Source organism: Acipenser ruthenus, chromosome 21 (genome assembly GCF_902713425.1).
Source record: "Acipenser ruthenus chromosome 21, fAciRut3.2 maternal haplotype, whole genome shotgun sequence".
Classification (NCBI taxonomy): domain Eukaryota; kingdom Metazoa; phylum Chordata; class Actinopteri; order Acipenseriformes; family Acipenseridae; genus Acipenser; species Acipenser ruthenus.
The window spans coordinates 6,754,434-6,774,613 of NC_081209.1; the positions used below are offsets into that span (position 1 = coordinate 6,754,434).

At 40.8% G+C, this 20,180-nt stretch overlaps 2 protein-coding genes across 11 annotated transcripts in view; both read right to left on the bottom strand.

The window, feature by feature from the left end:
* Window positions 1-421: 421 nt before the first annotated feature.
* On the bottom strand, window positions 422-5,363 carry LOC117427060 (T-box-containing protein TBX6L-like). The gene is made up of 9 exons (XM_058995629.1): window positions 5,283-5,363; window positions 3,076-3,245; window positions 2,856-2,958; window positions 2,348-2,512; window positions 2,078-2,224; window positions 1,864-1,934; window positions 1,559-1,647; window positions 1,224-1,443; window positions 422-884 (listed from the first exon to the last, which is right to left on the bottom strand). The coding sequence occupies exons 1-9, from the start codon at window positions 5,361-5,363 to the stop codon at window positions 428-430; spliced, it is 1,503 nt and encodes a 500-aa protein (XP_058851612.1). The 3' UTR covers window positions 422-427.
* A 7,795-nt stretch (window positions 5,364-13,158) lies between these two features.
* LOC117428033 (calcineurin-binding protein cabin-1-like) overlaps window positions 13,159-20,180 on the bottom strand; it is a 74,645-nt gene continuing 67,623 nt past the window's right edge. For 9 of the 10 annotated variants that reach the window (XM_058994630.1, XM_058994632.1, XM_058994638.1 and 6 more), the window contains 3 exons: window positions 17,790-17,954; window positions 17,304-17,533; window positions 13,159-16,611 (listed from right to left, as the gene is read on the bottom strand). In XM_058994630.1, coding sequence (XP_058850613.1) covers window positions 16,468-16,611; window positions 17,304-17,533; window positions 17,790-17,954 — 539 coding nt within the window. In that variant the 3' untranslated portion in view covers window positions 13,159-16,467. The remainder of the gene's footprint in view (window positions 16,612-17,303; window positions 17,534-17,789; window positions 17,955-20,180) is intronic. The other variant, XM_058994631.1, reaches the window with a different exon arrangement.

Here is a 20,180-nt window from a genome sequence, read left to right on the forward strand (position 1 = left end):
GCAAATAAATAATAATAATAATAATAATAATAACAAAAACACAAAGTTAAAACCAGTGCACATGCAACGGCTGTTTAAAATCTAGCAGGTCTGGAAACATATTTCATTGACACCAACGGCACGCCGCTTGATTTAGCAAACTACTTCCTGTGTTGCGTAACAATAGTTTGCCCAAATGTTTTTCATCAAGCCAATAATTAAATTATATTACTATATAATGCAATTTAACAACACAATTATGCCTTTTTTAAAGTCAATATCAGCAGCAGTAGACAAATAGTGGCAACTTCAGCAGTACTGGCAAAACAGTAGTAAATCATTTCTCCCAAATCCACGGGTCTTTGGCCATCCAGTGGGAGCAGTGTCTCTTTTATTGAGTCTTTCCTCATTGGTTATTGTCCTGAAGAGCATGTCCCTTTATTTAGGGTTACCAGCAGGAGTAAGAGAAGAGGGGGTACTGGCTCCAGTCAGCCACGTTGCCATGGTGATACCCGTGGTGCATGCTCTGTGCGCTGTACTCTGAGTGGAGGTGGTGGGCGGGGTAACCCGAGGACCCATACTGGCTGTGGGGTGGTCCATTCCACTGCCCGAGCCCCTGCTCGGCGGTGTAGGGATTGTAGAGGTGGCTGATGACTCCAGGTTTGGTGGCTGGTGGCGCCATGGCCACGTTGAGCACTCCTGCGTAGTCCTGGGGGGCGTGGTGCGCCAAAGGCAGCGAGGGAGGGCAGGAGGATGACAGGGGTTCCAGGGGAGCAGGCTTGGCATCTTGGTCTGGCACTGTAGCCACATCCAAGGGCTGGGATTCGAAGCTGGGCTGGCCACTGCTTTGAGAGCCACTGGAAGGAGGGGAGGGAGGGGAGGGAGACTTACTGAAATCGTGGAATCTGTCGAGAGATATTACAGTTGTTTAAGAAGTGGCTGTTTATATTTAAATCCAGTAGAACAGCACCATTGGACAGCAACTTAGAACTACAGCATCTTTTTTTTGTTTATGATTGTCAAATTATAAGTAATGGTCTCTCCTAGACTTGGTATGGTTAGCAATACTTATTTATAATAATAATAATAATAATACTGTATAAAATTGATTCAAATTTAATAAACGTTTAACAATGCTGATATGCACATATACATATTATTATTTTATTATTTATTTCTTAGCAGGTGATATTGATGTACTGAACTAGGTGAGATGGTGCTTTCCTAGTGGGTGGTATGCTAACCTGTAAGGCTGGTAGGAGGCAGGGCCTGGCACCAGCTGCTCTGTGTTGTAGATCTCCCTTGTCTCTGTGCTGAGAGGGGACTCTGTGCGGATGTTGTGAGAGTGGTCCTGCCCAGCCCCCCATGGGGAATAGCTCTCTTCTTTCACTGGGCAGCCCTCCTTGGTCTTGGGCTCTCCTACTTCATCATCCTCATAGCCCTCATAGTAAGGCCTCCTGAACTCTGCTGTACACAAATAGAAGAATTGTTAGGACTGCTTCTTGGAATACTATTAATACTAATTAAATTGTACAATTAGGAATTAATAAAGCATGTGAAATTGCATGTCGAAGTATACCTGGGTGGAGCTGTTCTGCCTCTTCGTCATCTTTGTTTAGCTTCTTCTGCACCTTTTCAGGGCACACCTGAGTTCTAAGTGTACGTTGTCTGTTGAAAAAAAAAAACAGGGATGGAAATGAGATTCCTATTGCACTGCAGTGTAACCCATTCCAGAGTTTATTACAAGCTTGATTAGCCCCAGTGTAGAGGTAAGCTCAGGTGTGTCTTATTAAACTCATAGTAAAACCAGGAATGGATCAAGTTGCTGTATGCATCGGGCGTCTTACTCCTATCCCTGATTTAAGATCCAGAGAAACCCATTACCTCTTCATGTTGGTTCCTTGCTCCCTGAATCCTTTAGCGAAAGGGTTATTGTCAATCTTGAGTTTGGTTATCTGAAAGGTAAAACATCATTTTTTAGCAACATGTCATTAGATTTTAATTTCAAAGTAGAATTATTTTAAAGATAAACTTGCTGTAATGAAAATGCATTATTGTGGTCACTGTGTGTACATCCCAGTATTTCCGTGGCTCTTACCTTTCCGTTCTGGTAGGCTGTGACAGCAGTGAAAGTTGTCTCGGAGAAACTGAAGGTCTGGAAGACGCTCCAGCGGACACTGAAGAGATCATCGGCTTGCACAATGTGAAAACGAGGCTGGTAGCAATGCATGGAGTGCAGAATAATCTAAATGGAAAGAGCACATGAACTATCATTATTCATATTATTGACATGTGCAGTTTTTAATCCGGGTTATATATGATGTGATGCATGAGCTTTTCATTTCCCATTGAGGTGTGGAGTTCTTACGTGTCCGTGCTGGTCCAGGGTGTTGTTGGTCAGTTTGAGTTTCAGGAAGGACACGGGCTGCTTCATCCAGTGGCTGCCGGGGGCCGGGGAGTCTGGGTGGAGGTACGTCCTGCAGGGGGGCTGAGGCTCCGCTTTACCGGCCACCTCCCACTTATGCTTGTTCCACTGTGGAGAGAAACAGAGAAACGTTTGGTCAGGAAGATGTTGTGGGTGTTACACTGAAAAGTTGTTCAGCTGATCAAATCCATCTCTTATTTTTAATTGAAACACAGATGAGGGTCCAAGTTGAAAGCTTTGAGATGGAGCATGGTAGGTGGTCAGAGAGACTGCCCTCCATGGAGTTTAAACACAACAAATGATAAGACTCTGATATATTTTGGATGGCAGCTGGGTGATTGCTGGTTTATCTGGTCTTTGCTTCAGTAGGTGGCAGCGGACCAGCGTTGAGCTGGGATCCAAGGCGCTTGAATGATTTCACATAAGTGTGGTGTGTAGGAAAAGGTCTTACCTTGTATCTGAATCCATCTACAGGAACCAGGTCCACCAGCATGATGTACTTGGCATAAGGCAGCAGCCCAGAGAGGTTTATTTTACAATGTGGAAACATCCGCCTGGAAGATGAACAATAAGAAGTAGTTTAATTCACACATCAATTGTAGATGGTTGGTTTTTCGTCATGCAGACTGAAGGGAGAGTCACTGAATAAAGGGACGGCTGGAAGCTCTTACCTGCCAGGTTTGGTGATGATCATCTCGGTTCCGATTTCATGGAAGGATTTCCAGAGGTCGGAGTCCTCCAGGGTCATCCTGACACTGCTCTGGAGGAACGAGTCTGAGCCAGAGGCTGCTGTGGAAGGGGGAGGGATGCCGAAGTTTGTTTTTATATCTGGAGTCGCGGGGAGGGGGGAGGAAAAGGGAGACAATTTATTTTATTGAAATAATCGAGCTTTGCAGCTTTGATTAGTACCCTCTGGCTTGTTAATGGTAAACCCATTTTAAGATTAAAATGCATCATAACACAATGTAACAAATAATATCAGGTGGCGTTTCTTTAGCATCTCACTCTAGTAGTAACTTGTAATGACCAACGAATAAAATCGGTGAATTTGATTGCTGTAATCGTTGTCAGAAATAAACAGCAGCTATTTTGCGTTTGCATCGCTAAGTTAAAAATCTCACTACGATATATAATTTACCAAAGACTTTACAATGGCTGATAAGCATCCAATATAAAAAGATGTCATCTTCACATTTTCCTTGCACCACACAAGTGAGATCTCAAATGCACAACATGCAGACTGGGATTAGAGTGAAGCGGATGGTTTTTTTAAGTATCTGATACTTCCTTTAAAGAAAGGTTTTAATACTCACCACGTGAAGGCTGCATTATGCAAGGCAAGGGCCAAGAGATTTGAATTCAGATTTTAAAACAATCCAGTGTGGTTCATAAAGTTAAAATGAAGCAAAGTAGTGTTTTCAAATCTTTGTAGGTATTTCCGTTTGGTTGCTCCTGTAATGTCTAATGAGAAGGCTGGAGGTTTAGTGGATAATCCAGGCTGCCCTGAGGAATGGCGAGGGAGTGAGGGTTCTGAGTTCTACGGTCAGGTGCCCCTCTTTTTAAGAGAGTCCCGCAGTGGGCGGGGCCAAGGGACCCATTCTGTTCCTTTGAAGTGACACAATAAGAGGTGAATCCCCTGCCCTGATTGGTGGAGAAAGAAATCAAAGAAACTTAACAGAGTATTGATACAGTCCCCACAGGAAGCACCATGGAGGAAATGCATTTTTATTAACTGCTAACAGACTTTAAAACAAATACTGATAGGAGGTCCCTCTTGAGAAAGGAACAGCCTTTCCGTGCTAAAATCCCTGTAAATATCCAGATAATCCCTTTAAGTAGAGAAAAAGTGGCATACAAGTAAACAAGACATTTATTTTTTCATTTTCGTATAGGCATAAGACATGCCAAGTGAGATGGAGCATGATGGAGCATGTAAACACGTGTTACCCTAAATGTATAAGCAATTACTGGTGTTATATTTCCACACTAATTATTATTTGTATATCACACATACAAAAGTACATATACCATAGTAATACAAGTCCAGCCTAAAACTAGAATATATTTCTGTGGTGTTTTTGACATAGTTTACATATAAATACTTTTTTTTATTTATTTTTTAATCTTGTAAAATATTTCCCCCATTAATGGTTAGTAATAGTATTCTTAAATCAACAGCCCTGTGAAATCCTGTAAATACATGTTATTGTATCCAAACAGCTTTTATTCCAATTCTGATGCTAAATACAAAACTGAGCAGGCTCATAACTATGTGAGCATTACAAATTGCTGATTGTACTACATAATATATCTAGTTGGGAATTTTCTGTAAAGCCATTCAAATATAGATGGATGTGGATACATGGCATGTGTAGTCCAGTATGAGTGGTAGACATTTTATCTATCATTCTTAATCTTATTTTCAATTGTTTTAAATTATTATTATTATTATTATTATTATTATTATTATTATTATTATTATTTAGTAGTAGTAGTAGTAGTAGTAGCGTAGTATTTTGAAATGTTTCACTACTTCTTGATACTTCATGCTTCTGCTCTGTTTTAACTGACATGGAAAGTGCTTTGAGATACTGTGGTTTGAAAGGCACTATATAAATACAATACATTGCAATTCAGTTGAAATGGATAGTTCTGACCAGTCCTAATACATGATGCTGCTGCATGCAGTGCTATACTGTGGGGGCTTGGTTCCCTGAATGATCCTGGGGTTGTGTATTGGGGTGTCTAGACATGAGAATGGCGTGTTTGTAATCTCATTAGACCAGCTTCCCCCCCAAAAGGTCTATACTTGAAATATTCATGGTCCCCTGGATGGGCTCGTTTGAGCTGGGACAAGGAGAGGGTACTTCACACTTACTAGAGGGCCAAGTCCAGTCTCAAAGGCAGGGCCCTGGGCTTGAATTTCACATGAGACAAGTCCAGCAGCCTCTCCAGCCATCCTCATCCCTGGCAGCCTTTTGAAAAGCAGCAGGGCTCCTCATCCTGTGCTGCTCAAATCCACACGCGGGCCCACTTTGAAACCTGCCCCCCAGCTCAGCCCCCGTTTATCAAGGGCCTCTCCTCCTCCTCCATGCACATGCAAAGCACCGCAGTAACGGTAGATACACACATTTGCTGTATTCAGTTAGGCTTTTGTTTGTTCAGCTATGCAGGATTTTTTCTGCAATTGTAAATGCATTTAGTTACCTGTCTGTATTATCAAATTATGAAATTTAGTTTTTGCATGTTATTTTTCATTTTATGCATGTTCTGTAATAATTTGTTGCTTTATTATAAAGCTGAATCTCTACTTAATTTATATCTAATAGAACAATTTTATAGAAATCATTTTCTTTGTGGTTTTTCTCTTTAACTGTGTATATATAATATATATATATATATATATGCATATGTTACTATTTACATGGGGTGTCCCCATAATAATTCACCCTTTATAGTTATTATTTAGTTTTTTTTTTTTATTGTATCCACCTCAGTCTTCCATTATGGTTGCAATAAAATCCTTTGTTTTTTTTTATCTAAATGTGTAATACCCATTAGAGCCCAAGTTAATTTTTAATCGAGTGCTTGAATGTCATGGTGTCAGATTTCAGTGGTTAGGAGTCTGTTTCAGTGATAATCCTGCAGTAAATCCCCCACACTGACATCTGAGTCCACACAATAACATGGTCAGGGTAAATGAGTTACATACCCAGCTACAAAACAACATTTCAAGATTTAAACATGCACATGCAAATACACCAGGAAGAGAGGAAGACCAAAATACCAGGCGTCCGAGTGTTACATTTAGAAATTCATATTCATATGCAAATAAGTTCCTGTAAGTACAAAAAAAAAAGAAAAGATATAGGAACCAAAACCACTTCTCCTTTAATCTTCTGTAAATATAAAAAAAGACTTTCCACAAATCAGACAGAAGACAGCTTTATGGTCTGTTGTGTAGAAACTGTGATCATTAAAGCATAACTTTATTTATTTAACAAGAAAAATAAACGCACATTGAGACTCTAAATCTTTATTTCAATGAGTCATGAACATAGACAGCAAACACATACATCACTAACAATACAGTTCATTCAGATTTATAATAGGGTAAGCCTGCATCTAATCAGCATATACAATATGAATTACTGAAACATTGGTGTAAGAATCAGAAGTCATACATGGTTTGAGTTGGGAGAAATTTAAAGGGTTTGTACCTTTTGGCTGAGATTTTAGGTGTGCAAAATGATTAGCTCAAAGCAGAAATAAAATGACATAAAAACGAAATAAAAATGACTTTTTCCTACAGTGTCGATTGGTTATAATGTATAATACAAAAAACAAGACTGAATTTCATAGTGAACAGATGCAGTCCCTTTGATTGCTTCGTTTCTGCAGTACTGGTTGGTCAGATCCGATACACAGAGAAGTGATTTGATCGCTCGTCGCAAAAGCTGACTTTCCATTTCAGTTTTGTATCGTGTCTTTTTCTGTGAGTTCTAAGTGCTTGTGTTTTCATATTGTACAGGAAGCCTCGCCTTGGCACGGGCTCGCTGTACTGAGAGAGCTGCAGCTGTCAGGACCCTTTACATTCCATTCCCCTTTGAGGCAGTCCTTTGAACAGCAGCTCTGGCACCCCCTAGAGTTCATATTCAATTCTACAACTGGTAGAGCAAACTGTATCCAGTTGTTTCCCAGTTCCATTAATCCACACAGTCAGCCATTCCATGTTTTATTACTAGGTGCAATGTCTGTGATGACTTATGAAATAAATACTTATCTAGGGGCACCTCAAGCATTGAAAATACCAAACTAACATTCAGGTTTGACCTTTCCTGTTAATTCCCAAGCTACACAGTACATCATTTTGACCACCTAGTGGCACTGTCTGCGATGTGAAAACCCAGTCCTGGAATCTGTAGTTGGAACATTTGCCTATGGAAGAATCGCATTGGTTGATGGTCCCTCCAGTCTTTGCAATGGTAGGCAAATAACTTGATTACCCCCATTTTATTTTTTCACACCTTATCTCTTCTAGCAGAGAAAGAAAATGACCAACCCACTAGGGAAACAGAGCCTGTTAAGAAGTCCCTCTGTCTTGTTTATGGCGATCCATGTAGGTCTTGAAAGCCAGTCCTGGCGTATTATTGACTGCTGAGCCAAAAGTGTGCAATTAAACAGAATGCATACACACCCCATCATTCCAGCAGCCGCAGGGGATCCCCTCCATCCACCATAGGGGGTCAAGCCGAGTATCACTTTCTTTTTTTGTAACTCAGCTGCAGCTATTTTTAACAAACTGAAGCACTTAACTTACTGGATCATACATTTAAAAAAAATAATTGATCGGGACAGGGTGGGCACACAGCCTTTTTGTTAAAAAAAAAACATAACTGTGGAACTCTCATGTGGCTGTAAAGGACCGGTTGAACTCCAGAGCAGAATGATGTTGCTTCAGTTCACAGTAGCCCCCGCCTTGGTAATATGTACAGTACTGCAGTTATCATGTTAGTGAAGGTGAGATGGAGGTGAAAGGAGAGACTGAATACTTGACAAAGTGAACAGTAGAGAGTGTATGACACTCCTGACGCAGGGATAGGACCGGCTCATTATGTGCTGTTTAGTGTCGCAGTTCTGTTGTTGAATTTGACAGCTGGGGATGTTGTGGGTGACCCTCTCAACTACACAATAGCGTCAGAAAGTGGACCAGAAATACATGTCTTAAAGTAGAAAAAAAAACCCCAAATGAAATGGAAACAGATTAAGAAGTTTCATTAGTTTTACTGACTTCAGGATGTGTCTCCTTATTCACAAATTTGCCACCGTGCTTGACTGTGTTTAAGAGTGTTGCCTTTGGGGCAGTGGTAAATTCTTTGTGAATTTAACCCTTTGTATCTAATTCCTGTATCTGCATGGATTATTGAAGAAAACCTGGTAGACAAACATCTCCCACTGAGAAGCTGAAGCTTTCATATTGCCGGGAATTCTTTTAACATGTTTGAAAGGTTCTCACTCTGATGGATGCTCAGAGTTTGTTTGTGCGTGACTGTTTGCACTTCTGCTCTAAGTTTCTAATTAGTCAGGTGGTGTGACATGACCTCTCATTGCAGTCTTTGCAGAACACAAAAGTAAAGAGCTTTTCATGACACATTCACTCTGTGAATCTAACTATCCTTTCTTAGCATCTGTTGTCATTTATACTATGTTAAAGTTTAAAACAGGGGGAAGGTAGCCTTGTTTCCAGCAGTAAATTCAATCGATTACTTATAAACCTAGAAGAACAGCCCATTGAGGTCAGCACCTCTTTTCAACGGAGTCCTGGAAGACCGTAGCATCGACATACATAAAAAACAAAACTTGACAATTCGATTGTCTACAGCGTTACATTTTGAAGGATTTGTTCCAAAGGTCCTTAACGAGGTATAATCCCCTGTGGATGACGGACTTGACAACAGAGGACATCCTCTTAAACTACCGAAGGGAGAGAGAGAATGCACACTATAAATGCTAGAGAATCCAAGGTGTTTTTGCTGTGACTCACAGGTCATTGCTGTGAGGGAATCTCTTCTGGTGTCGTGGTGACACTTCAGTACGCAGTGAGCCGATTCACTCCTCATCAGTGGTCAGGGTGAGTCGGGCTGTAACAGTGCTCAGAATCTCATCATGGAAGCTTCCTAAACTGATCATCTTGCACCCTGGTCAACATTTCTTATGGATCTTTGGATTCAGGACTTTTCCCATGCTTATCAAACAACCAAAGCAACTGGACACGATGTGTTCTATTCATAAGCAGGGCACACAGAGTCTGAATCCAAGCTAGCGTGACCATGCTTTAAAATCTGAATGACAACGTACACTGAAGGTCAGTTACTGAAGCGTTCTCGGCTAGTTTCACAGGCCCCGCTTAGCACTCGCTTAGGTCTGTGAAACCAACTGATCATGCTTCTTATCTCCTGCAGGGGATCTGTATACATCTAGAGAACTGTTTGCATGTCACACTTGCATATTTAAGTTGTCGATCTGTCTTGTTTTTACATGTGTACACGTGAATAGCTCTAATTTTGAATTCACAGTAGTGATGGTAGGAGGGTGAATGCACTAACATGGTAGCTGTGCTCTACCAGGATCCCCACCCATTGACATTCCCATCTTATTTACACAGGGGTTAGAAAACAGCTGCTGCAGACAACTGTTACAAAGGGCACTAATATTAACCCAACAGAAGACCTCCACACATTGCATCTCGCCCTAGAGAATAAGAGCCAACAGTGTAAATGAAGCGGAGCTCAGCGGCTCGAGGGTTGCATGCTGTGGGCAGTTGATTTAAAATACCTGGTTTAGCAGGTTAGAAAAAACTACTTATTTTTTTGTCAGGAAGTGGAACTGTCTGTCAGAATTTAATATCAAACATTTCAGAAATGCGTCGGTTGTATGTACCAACTTATCCTTCAGAGGAGGGCTAATGTTTGCAAGTTGTTCTGTAATACAGGAATTCACATTCTAAAATGCTGCAGTGGATTTTATATGCTACTGTATGTGGATTTGCAAGTCGAACTGGTAACTGTGATGTCAGCAAACTCATCCTGGAATGGCTGTTCTACCAGCATTCACATGGATTTGCCAGAAGGACAATATTCAAGTGTTGCCTCTGTCTTTGGTTTAACTTCTTAGTACTTCAAGGGCCTTTTTTACTTGTATCAGTAACAGGTGCCATGCAGCCAGTATTGCCGCTGCCCTGGGGTCTCTCTGCTCTGACGTCTCTAACAGCAGCAGCCTGTCCGCCAGCGGTCTGTCTGATTCCCTGATCTCTGTATGGATCCCTTTCACCGTTCCTGCTCCGGCTCTGAGGTGTCGGTCTCAGACCATTTGCTTTAACTGCAACGTTCTTGTGCTCAATAGCAGCTAGTTAACAGCTGCCAATACACAGCCAATCAAAGATGAGACGCGTAGCCCTGGGCTCGTAAACAGGACTGGAGTGCTCAGATGAGAGATTCCACACCTTTCACTGACATTAACCATGCAGCGTGCTCCTTTTGATGCCTTAATTGGTCACAATAACCGACTAAGAGGTAGCACCCCTATTCCAGAGAGGGAAATATACTTCCATAGACACTCGCAGCACCAGCTCCAGGCTGCTATGAATTTGACTTGTTTCAAAAAAGTGACATTTCAGATCAAAGCCTATGAGGAGCCCCGTGGTTAGTCGGAATGCACCGAGCCACCTATTACATTGTTTACCTGGGTCTGGCATGACAAGCTCTATATAACAGTGACGGTTGAAGACCATTGCTGTAACAATGGATGAAAAGATGAATAGATATTTAACTAGAGAAAAGGGAGACCTGCAAAGAAGTGTCAGTATGCTTGCCCCAATGGGGTTTTCCATAGCAGTATTCAGAGTTAAACATCCTTTGGAAACCGAGGTACTATTGGAAGTGACTCTACAGCAGCAGCAGTTGTTGATGGAGCATAGTTCACCCCCTAGTCTCTGAGTCGCTTTGGATAAAAGCATCTGATAAATGACTCTTTAATAATAATAATAATAATAATAATAATAATAATAATAATAATAATAATAATAATATGAATGTCCTTTTAAGGGTTTATCTTCTCCTGTAGGTAAAATCGTACTGTCAAGCAAATTAATTTGCAGTCAGTCCTCAATATTAGCCGTATTGGATGTTTACAAAGTTATGTCATTATAACATGTAGAATAAATAACTGGCTGTCATTGTAGAAATGGTTCCAATGGCAGGTTGAGTAGCACTGATGACTAGACACACAGGAGCCTGTTTTTAGTCTTGCCCTGTACCAGGGTGTCCTTGACACAATATCCTAATTTCAATAACAATTACATTTACCAGAGCGGAAGAAACCATTACTGCTTCTTATTCATCCAGTCTTGTTCCTGAAATGAAAGTAATAATCATGTACACCCAACTGTACAGAATAAAATTGTAATTGTATCGAGGGGTCCTGGCGACACTGTAAACCACTGGAGTGAAGCTCGAGGCATGCAAGATAATAGAGCTGAAGACGGTTGTTTTTATCAACTACAGGAGGCACATAATGAGGCTGTAGACTCCTGTAGTTTATACAGCTGTTAATGTAATGTTTTCAATTGCTTACACAGCGCTGTGCATGGGACAGCAACATTCGATTCTCTTCTTCAACTAAGCATGTTTTAGGGTCTGATAATGAATAGAAAGGCATTTTTCAGTGAGAACCAAATGGATCTCTCTAGGACTTTTTCATAAATATTTTAGAGAGAATGAGCTCTTAAATAATTTGGTTTCAGAATGTACAGCAAAAGCGCTGTTATTGTAGGGGTCTATATCATTAGCTGATTGACTGCCTATATTTCCAATACTACTCAGTGCTGAAAAGACAGTTAATGCCTATACAATGGTAAACGATTCTCTGTAACAGTTTGTTCATGTCTCCTACTAATATGTGCTGTCTCTGCAGGTTTAATGCATGGCAAATGGCACACGTACTAGTAAAACCAGCACCACAAGGCTAAATTGTGCAACAGAATGAAGTGTGAATTGGCTGATTAACTGCAGAGCTATTGAAGTTTAGTGCCCCAGTTAAAGTGTGTTACATGATGGTTTGTGTTGCATTCGTTATTCACAAGGGAAAAAAGGCTAAAGACATCAAATGTGTTATTATATCAAATCTGTGTAGCAACGTGTTTTTCAAGGTCAGCTTAGGAACATTCATTTTGTTAAATAAGTTGCTTTTATCTTTATAATTCAGACATAACTTTCATCACTCAGTCTTTCAAGAGCGTTTCGCTGAGAAACGAGACTTACTGTTGCAAAGTTTGTTTGATTTTACTGTTTCTGTTTATTACTTTATTTGTAATGCAGCTTGGAACACATGTTGTACTGTATTATATAACACATAATAGTAGAACATGTGAAATGTATCCCTTTTATTTGTTTGTTCAAACGCATTTACGTCTATAAGGTTTTTTTTTTGTTTAGCACAAAATACTGTGTGTTTCAAATAGTGTAGTGTAATACATGAATGAGATGCGTTACAACCTCTGCAGTACTCCATCAATTCCTGGTTTCTAAAGCTTATACAATTGAATGCCTACTGCATTGCAAACAGGCAATGGCAAGTTTGCCATCCTCAGTTGATCGCATTCCAGGGGGTTTAGTCTGTGCAGGTTGCCTGGGAACTCTGGCTGAATCAGCTGCATGCAAACCTGAGTCGATCCTGTGCTCCCAGGTCCAGGCTTTCTAATATTACAGTGCTGAGGAATGCTTCCTTCAGGCATTATTTGCATGTCCCTTGTTGTTTGCTGTCATGCTTTGTTCATATATTTAACAGATTTGCATGGTGCATCATTCCAGGTGCTTTAACATTACACTGTATAAGGTTGATTATGCAATCTAATTTATATCCAGTAATAAAGAATAATATTGAAAAGTAAACTGCAGCCTTCACTGATTGCATGGTAAAGGCTATTTAATGCACATTGCAGCTGCTGTAATTCGTATCGCTCGTCAGCAGCTGGCACCAGAAGAAGTGATGTGCATTGCATAGATCTTCAATGCAATTGTTATTGATGGATTTTGTTTACAACCTTGGCTGATTTTATATCTGTAGAACGAAAGGTTTTAAAAAGAGCTTGAAAAGCACAAATGTGGCCAACATGTTTGACTAATTTGACCATTTCTGTAATTGGACCTGTTTTTAGATAATCCGCATCCAGGTAAAATAATCACACAGTTTTAAAATAAAGCTTCCAAAATGTTTTTATTTTCTTCAATATTTCAAACACACACTTGCATATAAAAAGCTTTCAGCAGCATAGATACAAGCTGTCAGTTTACATCGAGACAAAAGAAAAACAATCTTTTTGTTTTTCCTTTTGTCAGAGTTGTTTAGATCAAAAAGCCCTTCAAAACAGTAGTTTTAAAAAAGTAGATAATTTTACGAAATAAAAAAGTAGTAAATAGAAGACTTAACTACTAACGTACCAGACCATGCAGAAACAGAGAATAAGGTTCCCAGTGTGATGTGGAATGGTTAGGGTATGTACTTCATACAGTGTGCACATCAGAAACCTTATAAGACCTACAGCGAGGGAGTTGGAGCCTAAGTTTAAATTAAAGTATGTTTCTGCCTGAAGTTATAGGATCACACGGCCCTGTTTGATAAGTAAACCCAAGCGTGTTGCTTTAAAGATACTGCGCTCTATTCAATTGATGTAAACAGCAGTGGCCGATCTAAATACAGGACATTTTCCAGCGTTTTACATATATTTCCTGACGGAAATACACCCAAGAGGCTTCCATTATGCACTGTTTTATTTTAATTTTTTTTAATAACCTTTGGTACACAAAGAGCCCTATTTTAATCTAAACCGTGGCAGTACTTAAATTCGCCACTGTTTAGATCAATTGAACAGAGCTGTCTGCAGATAAAACCAGGGCAGCCCTTTCTGCTGCAGGTTCATCCATTCACTTGAATCAGCAGACTTGTCTCCATGCAGAGTGGGTAAATTGTGCTTCTAGCAGGGATTTTAGCCAGGGCATGATGACCAATATACTGAGCTGTCAGGGCTGTATTGACAATTCAACTTTTCCCTTTTTGAAAATCAGAACATATAAAAATAGTTAAATTATTTGAGAGACAAAAATGGCAATTTCCTGTGGAGTGCTGTCTCTCACAAAAAATGTTAAAGAACTGGTCAAATTAAGAATAGTACTGCTACTTGTATGAACTGGAAAATATAATATTTAAATTGCAGATAAGATGGAAAGAAACAGCTGTATTATTGATACAATAATGAGAAACCAATACTGTAGTTCAGAACAGTCTTCCATTAGTTCTTAGAGACAACATTCCAAAAAGAAAAAGCTGCATTTGTTACTAAGTAATGTAAGTTTTTTTTACATAACTGTACACCCACTTTCTTCTACATGCAAGATGATGTTGCTGGTTTCCCTAATTGAGTGTTTTTTTTTTTTTCTGTCGACCTGGTCCATTTTTAAAATAAATATAACAATCCATTATAAGACTGAATATGTATCGGATAACCTGTTTAGGATTCAGTGGGGAATCTCAGAGATGAGACGAGAAATGACAGGTCAAGCTTTAAGCCAGGATCCTTATCCTCTCCCTAAGCCCCATTCTTCTTGAGTGGGATTTGTATGAGTAATTGTACGAATACCCTTCATCTCCGAATCACCTTGTCATTCATGGTCAAACCAGTCATAATCTGTACCTTCTACCAAAGAAACCTGTCCTTCTCTCGTTTTCTCTGGACATATTAACATCCTTCAATGGGATACTGACCTGCACAATTAAGAGAGCCATACTTTAGATGTTAATGAGCCATATATGGCTCAAGAGCCTTCTGTTGGACAGCCCTGATATAAACCATTAGCAAAGCAATACAAACAGTCATGCTTCAAGGTATTGTGCTTGTGTACAATGCGGTTACATTAACTTCACTTCTATTACCTGCACACAAACAGATGGAATTGACCGATTTCCAAAATGCCTTGGTCTCAAAAACTTAAAAAGGTTTCTACACTGTGACACACTTTTTCTCCTCTTTTCAGATTTCTGCATTGAAATTACTTTGGCACTGAGATTAAATCTTTTACACATTATTTTACACGCTGTAATTTTTTGTTTGGTTCAGTTTCCAATACAAATTCTGTCAACTCAGTTGCTGTCATGCTACACCTTAATGCAACAGGCAATTTCCACAACCTTTACAATGACAATGGCATGGCCTGACATGAACTACATTTTTGGTTTGCAGCTAAATCAGTCAGATTCCTCCGTTCAGAGAATAACAGCACCCCCTGGTGGTCAAAAGTGGCAACGGTTAGTCCAAGACAGTAAAAACACTAAACCCAGTTTAATGCTCAATTCATAACGCGTTTTCAAAAGCAGCTCAGCAAAATACAAAACCTTTTTTTTCTTCTTTTAAACACAAAAATACATACATTACATACAGGTATAGTTAATCAAGAGTTTGTCTTTTTGTTTCCCCAGACATCTCATTCATTATTTACAAAGAATTCTTTTTAAAAAGAATGCTGCATTTCCAGTATTCCATAAAAATACTGCAAAGATCTGTATTCATATAGAAAAAAAATCTGTATAAAACATTCCTCCACCTTTTTTACTCACAAAAAGATGTTAACTAGCTATTCTTCACTGCTTCAATGGATTGATACAAGAGGACACTTCAGTAATATCCACTTCCTACTTTCATCAGTGCTTGGATGTTCCAGGGCCATGTGTTTGCTATGAAGTCAAAGTAAAAACCAAAACAAAACCTTTCAATACTAAGTGGATTTTTTTGGCACTTAATAGTATACAATATTATCAACATAGGATACACCAAGGTTCCAGATGTTGCTGGAACACAGGTAGCTCATTGGTTAGAGCCAGGAGGATGGGAGTTCAACGTGGGCCCTCTCAGGACTCTGAGTTAGTCTGCAATTCATTCTAGCCAATTGTAATTGCAGGTTTAAGCTTTTTTTTTGCTAGACCTTTCAAAACAAAGGTAAAATGGACATGTAGGACTATCAAATGGCATGGTAGCTTCCTACACGATTCCTGTAATAAACCCATGGTCACTGTCTTTACAGTCTGTGCAATACAAAAGCATGGCCTCAAAAATTCACAAATGTGAGCTTTACATGGGAGAGCTTGTGTGCTGCTGTTACACAGAGCAGATCAACTTGTTAGCCACTGTGACCGAGACAATGTGAAGGTAGAACTGGAGGGCTGCAGTGATCAATGAAATCAACAGGACCACATGACAATGATGGCTGGAAAAATAGAAAGCCACAGCCGGGCTTGAAGATTTAACACAGAAGCTGAAGCTGTTTAGCTGGTGTTGAGTCATTCCAGGGTCATCATGATGGGCAGAGGGGTGGTTTACTGCTGGTTTCTGCAAGTTTGTTTGTTACAGGCTTTATTTTAAATTCCATTTTTTGCAGATGATCAGCATTGTCTTTCCTCCGTGGCAGAGCCAGGTTGCACGGCGTGCTTGGCAGGTGCCAGGCTCCAGCACAGGCTCAGATGTCCATGTAGTCATCCTCCTCATCGGTGTCACTCTCCAGGGAGGACTCCTGGCTCGAGGTCTCCTGCACCTCCAATGCTGGCTGACACAGAGTCTCCTTCTTTACATTGGCTGCTGACTGAGATGACAGGATGGCACTCTAAACAGACAGACAGACGAATTACAGCTTATTTTATATGAAGCCTCATTGGAATGAGTACTTGTGTTTGAATTTAAGGGCTCATTGACAGCACTGGAGAGTTGAGAATAGTCCTCTCTCTATCCACAAAGCAGCAATGTCACTTCCCCACATTGCCCAGAGAGCATGCTTCAAGGCACTACCATGATGGTATTCAATTCTAGAGCACTTGAAGGCAATGTGCAATGAACAGATAAAGGAATGACCTGGTTAACAAAGAAACTATAAGGTATCTTGGCAGTGTTTCTTTAACCAGGTCCTTCCTTTATCTGTCCATTGCACATTGCCTTCAAGTGCTCTAGGATTGAATACCATCATAAGGTATCTTTCATTGTGGAGTCTCATCTCTGAGATGAGGTTGCAAGCTCTACAACTGTAAATTACAACTTGTGAATTTTTTTTACTTATTCATTTTTGGTACCAAATACTGATGGCATGCCTAACTAATAACTATAAAAAGAGCCAATCCTTATTAAAGAAAAAGTACCAGTTTCTGAAAGTGTCATAACATCCAAAATATCTGAAGCATCCAGAATAATTACTTCACACTTTCACTAAACATTTTGGAACATCATACTGTAGTGAGGCCCTGGGGAATAGACTAAAGAGTGACAGGCTGTTAGTTCTGCCACATTTCAAACAAAGTGAGATACCTTTAGTTTTTGCTTGGTTTCTTCAGAGATGCTCCCTTTCGGGGAGAGCAGGGTCGGAGTCGGGGGGGTGACGGTGATTTCCGGGGGGAACTTGGTCACCGCTGACGGGATGACGAGCTTTGGCATGTTGGGTGGGATACGGGATCGTACCCGACTGCTCTCCGGCTGCTGCTTGGACTGCTGGCTTCCAGGAGAGAGCTGGTCCTGAGACGAGCTGGAGGGGTCTGCTGCTTGACAAAAAAACACAAGGGAAACCTATTAAAACACACTGCACAACTTCTTATCCGTAAGCTGTTGCAACATTAACAGCTTTGGCCCAAAGAGTTTTGTCCTTGGCCTTTCACACATGGCTGGTGGTACTATTCCTAAACATAGCAGTTCAGTTCCTATTGCTCAAGTGCCCTGTCCACTTAAAATTGGCGGTAAAATCAAAGTTCAAAACAGTGATTGAATGAAATTGTGGCTGCTCAGTCCTTGTGTCCCTACCATGGCTGGAGGAGTGAGGGGGGTTCCCGCTGGCCTCCAGCTCTCCGAAGGGGTTCTCCATCAGCCAGCCAGGGGCCTCCTGGCCCGGGTTCACAGTTGCCATCTTCATCTGCTGGCAGAGGTGTGACTCCTGCTGCCGATAGCCCAGCCCCTCCAGAGACTCGTCTGAGAGACACAGAGAAGCACCGTGAGCCGGAGGATCATTCAGCTCTGCTTTGACACACAACACTAACAAACGGTTTTGAAATGCCTAATTTCCATGTATTGTTATTTCAGTTAATCCTACAACCTTTTGTCAAGGCGAAAGCAGAGAGACTACTTAAGTGGCCCAAACCTGGTTGTGCGGGGGGGTTCCTTTGTAACCTCGGGGAGAGATAAAACTAGTGCACGCACTACAAAAGGAAAGCAAACCTCGCCAAGATAAACAAGAACCAGCATGAAATCTCCAGATATCACCTTGTCCTGTCTAGGTTAACCACAACATAGAGACCACCATACTGTGGTAAAGCAAACAAATAAATGGTCAAATGACAGGGGCTTATTCACAGAAATACACAGCACATGGTAAACAGTGTTTAGTATACAACATAGTAGAAAAGGACAGGTTTTCTGTGTGGCTGCTGCACTGTGTCTGGGCAATGCGTGCCAAACTGGATGCTCTGGTCATATTGAATGCAGGTGGCTATAGACAGGATTATGTCAGTGACCTCCATCCACTGTGTGCACAACAATGACTGTTTACCAGACAGTTAGTTACCTTAAGAATTTGTTGAAGAGTCACAGCAGTTTCCGTTTGAAGATGAATATGCATATTGTACTCGGAGGACGCTGAATCTAATTTGAAAATACACAGGCATTGTTAATCACATAATTAACAATACCCCCATGGCTAAGTTAACGAATGCAACCCAATGAGAGGTCTCGCATTACAATTTGATAAAACATGTAGGACATCTAAAGTAATTTCCAGCTCTCCAATTAAACAGTAAATCAGGAAAGATTCTCTCAAACTGCTCCCCTCTTGATTCGTCAAAACACAATTCTCCCTCAATCTCATCATCGAAATGTATCAATCTGTTTGTACCACTGAATCACAGAGAAACTAGAAATTATGATGCAGGGCTCCAGACTGCGACTAAAAAACAAACTAAATTTAGCGCTCAGATTGTGTGAAAGAAAATATGACAATGTGCTTGCTGTGGTGTATTTAATATCATAAACATAGCAGAACGAACTCACTGCAATTTAACTTGTATTTACTGTAGAATAAACAGTATGTAAATCATAAGAGCTATCTGTGTTACATGCTGTCAGATCAGGATTCACTAACACTGAGCATGGGAGCTGCAGCAATTTAATTATTAATAAAAATATTAAACATATAAACATGGAGTTCATTGCAGTCTTCAGCTGCATAACATAACCATTCAGCAGAATGAGGCAACAAACAGGTGAGTACAGACACAACAAACCTGCTTGTAATGGGGTAGGTCTCGGCTTTACAACAGCAGTTTAAGATTGCACATAGTTACTGGTACACCTGGTGGTCCCTGCTGGAGACACTGGTGCTTGAGATGAAAAGGTTGAAAACCACTGGACTAGAAGATAGAAAGGGATACTGGACCTCTGGATAAGCTCCCACATGCTGTTCTCAAAGCATTGACAGTGAATGTAATAAGACAGTATTGCAAACCTCTTTAACCATGTTGCCAGGGTTACCACTCTTTGTAGATTTCTCTAACAAGTACCCAAATGCACAGCTCCCTTTCTCTCCAGGGCTATGTCTGCAGGTGCGATAATACGTGTGTGAGTGAGAGACAAAGAAAGAGAGTGCGACCTCCACCTGCACTTCAACTTGCTTTTAAAACACATGAACCACTCCCTTGGGTGTTCAGATGTCTTGTGAGGCCGAAGTTTCACGGTTTGGTTCTCGCTCAGCTCGCCAAATAGCAAGTGGAGAAGCACCCGTACCCGTACCGTACCGAGCCCTCACGGGTCGGGTGTGCCAGTGGAGAAGCACCCGTACCCGTACCGTACCGAGCCCTCACGGGTCGGGTGTGCCAGTGGAGAAGCACCCGTACCCGTACTGTACCGAGCTCTCACGGGTCGGGTGTGCCAGTAGAGAACAACCCGTACCCGTACCGTACCAAGCTCTCACGGGTCGGATGTGCCAGTAGAGAAGCACCGGTACCCATACCGTACAGAGCCCTTTTAAAGCTTGTATTTGAACTCAATTATGTATTTATAAAAAATAAATTATTGATTAAAATAATGGATTGAACCTGTTTACTTTGTAACAGTGTCAAGTGTTTTGGCCTATACTGGTTCCTATTTTGATATAATCTATAGCATTGTTTTGCCATCCAGTCACACATGCCTTTTACAATAGGC